General features: G+C 60.6%; 1 protein-coding gene across 1 annotated transcript in view; it reads left to right on the top strand.

Moving 5' to 3' along the window:
• Positions 1-212: 212 nt before the first annotated feature.
• Positions 213-2500, top strand: part of ENH_00018230 (sec 13, putative) — a gene marked incomplete at both ends in the record, with an annotated part of 2650 nt that continues 362 nt past the window's right edge. Inside the window, one exon of the mRNA XM_013584365.1 lies at positions 213-404. Coding sequence (XP_013439819.1) covers positions 213-404 — 192 coding nt within the window. The remainder of the gene's footprint in view (positions 405-2500) is intronic.

The following is a 2500-nucleotide window of genomic DNA, read 5'->3' as shown; positions in this document are numbered from 1 at the left end:
CAAAAGCTGAAAAGTGAGTTATTTCCGCTTGGTGGGAGGCGGCGGCGACGGCAGTCGGCTTCTGCTTCGGTGTCTTCATGGCGAGTTATGAACCGCCCGTGGCATGATCGGCGCGGTCAGTTGGACTGGAATCCTCGCGGAAAGCTGGTTTTAAATTCGATAATTGGAATAAACTGGTCCTTTTCTTCTTTATTTTCCCCGAGATCGGCAGCATGACGCAGCTGGCTTCGCATTTCGAGACCTTCCACGGCGGCCCGCTGCACGCCATTTCCTTCGACTTGTACGGCACCAAAGTCGCCACCGCCAGCAGCGACGAGTCCATTCGTCTTTGGGAAGTTTCTGCGGACTCGCGAGGCGCTCAGTTTCTGCAGGAGCTGCACGGCCACAGCGGGCCTGTCTGGCAGGTGAGTAGCAGCAGCAGCAGCAGCAGCAGCAGCAGCAGCAGCAGCAGCAGCAGCAGCTTCCTCGCGAGCTGCTGCGCGGCCAGTCGCACCCCAAGACACCACTCATTCTCCTTTTTAGCAGCAACACGGCACTCTGCATGCAGCAGCAGCAGCAGCAGCAGCAGCAGAGGCAGCAAAGCACAAGATCGCTTGGATTCCTCTTTTTGCAAATCCCCGGCTCTCCCGAGCGCATTTTTAGGCTTCCAAGTGCAGCAACAGCAGCAGCAGCAGCAGCAGCAGCAGCAGCAGCAAAACACTCTGCATTCTGCGTTCGAATTTAGTCCAGTCTGTCGGGAATATCTGCTTTTTTCCGGAGTTGTTCTTTTTGTCTTCACTTCATCAGCACTTTGCATGCAAGTTGCGTCAAATTTTGCGGATTTTTCTTTTTTTTTCGAATTTGTGCCCCTCTGCTCCCAAATGGATATTTAATGGCAATTTGATAATTAAATAAAGTTTAGTTTCTTTCAAAAGGCTTTTCGAGGTCTTTTGCAAATTCGGAAAAGTTGAATTGCAGAACCTGCTGCTGCTGCCGCTGCTGCTGCTGCTGCTGCTGCTGCTGCTGCTGCTGCTGTTGCTGCTGCTGCTGCTGCTGCTGCTGCTGCTGCTGCTGCAGCTGCTGCTGTATTTTCCAGGCGTTTTGCATGCGTGCGGGGGCATGCCCCCGTGCATAGACCTGGTGGAGTGCAGTTCCAGCTATTTGTGCTCCCTTGCATGCATGCATGCATGCATGCATGCATGCATGCATGCATGCATGCATGCAAGTTAGGGTTTTGTGTAGCTGTTGCGCATGCAAGGCTTTGCGGATTGCCTCGCGTCTCCCCAGTTGGCTGCAGCTGTCCTGCAGCCTGTGCTGCACTCTGCATGCACGCACGCATGCATGCACGCATGCATGCACGCATGCATGCACGCATGCATGCATGCATGCATGCATGCGTTTGTTTGGGGCTGTGCATGCATGCGTGTGGCTGCAGCAGTGCAGAGAGCTGCCGCTGCCCGAGGGCGAGCAGCACTCAGACTGGGTAAGAGATGTGGCCTTTAGGCCGCAAGGAGCTGCTGCTGTGCTGCTGCCTGGGGCTTTGCTGCTGGCTTCCTGCAGCGAAGACAAGACTGTGAAGCTGTGGCTGGGCGAGCCGCAGCAGCAGCAGCAGCAGCAGCAGCAGCAGCAGCAGCAGCAGCAGCAGCGGTGGCGGCTGCTGCAGACGCTGGTCTTCGACGCCCCCGTCTGGAGAGTCTCCTGGAGCAGCAGCGGCGCTCTCTTAGCTGCTGCTTGCGGCGACTCTGCTGTTTTGCTGCTGAAGGAAAACGTGCACGGCAGCTGGGAACTTGTCACTGACTTGGCCGAGAAGGCCGCGCTGCAGCAGCAGCAGCAGCAGCAGCAGCAGCAGCAGCAGCAGCAGCAGGTGCAGCAGCAGCAGGCCCCCGCCCAGGTGCAGCCGGGGCAGCAGCCGCCCCTGCAGCAGCAGCAGCCCGTCCAGCAGCAGCAGCAACCCATGCAGCAGCCCAACCAGCAGCAGCCCCCAATGAGCCAGCTCCCGCAGCAGCAGCAGCCCATGCAGCAGCAGCAGCAGCAGCAGCAGCAGCAGCAAATGACCCCGCAGGGAGCTCCCCTTTCCAATGCTTTTGGCCTAACACAGCAGCAGCCTCCACAAAACGCGCAGCTGGGCACCAGGGGCACTGTACCCCCAATGGGGGCCCCCCCAGCCCCCATGGGGGCCCCCATGGGGCCCCCCATGGGGGCCCCCATGGGGCCCCCCATGGGGGCCCCCATGGGGCCCCCCATGGGGGGCCCCAGTGCTGTTGGCGGTGTGCGGCCGCCCCCGTTTATGGGGGCACCTGGGGTGCAGCAGCAGCAGCAGCCGGGCAGCTCGCAGCAGCAGCAGAAGCAGCAGCCGCTGCAGCAGCAGCAGCAGCCCGCGCCCCCTCCTAGCGGCGGGTTCATGGCCCCTCCCTCACTGCAGCAGCAGCACCAGCAGCAGCAGCAGCAGCAGCAGCAGCAGCAGGAAGCAGGCGGCATGGTGCCGCGGCCGCCTGCAGCTGGCAGCCTGGGGGCCCCCCCG

Source organism: Eimeria necatrix, genomic scaffold (assembly GCF_000499385.1).
Source record: "Eimeria necatrix Houghton genomic scaffold, Enh_scaff15, whole genome shotgun sequence".
NCBI classification, from domain to species: Eukaryota; Apicomplexa; class Conoidasida; order Eucoccidiorida; family Eimeriidae; genus Eimeria; species Eimeria necatrix.
This window is presented reverse-complemented; position numbering and strand designations above follow the sequence as displayed.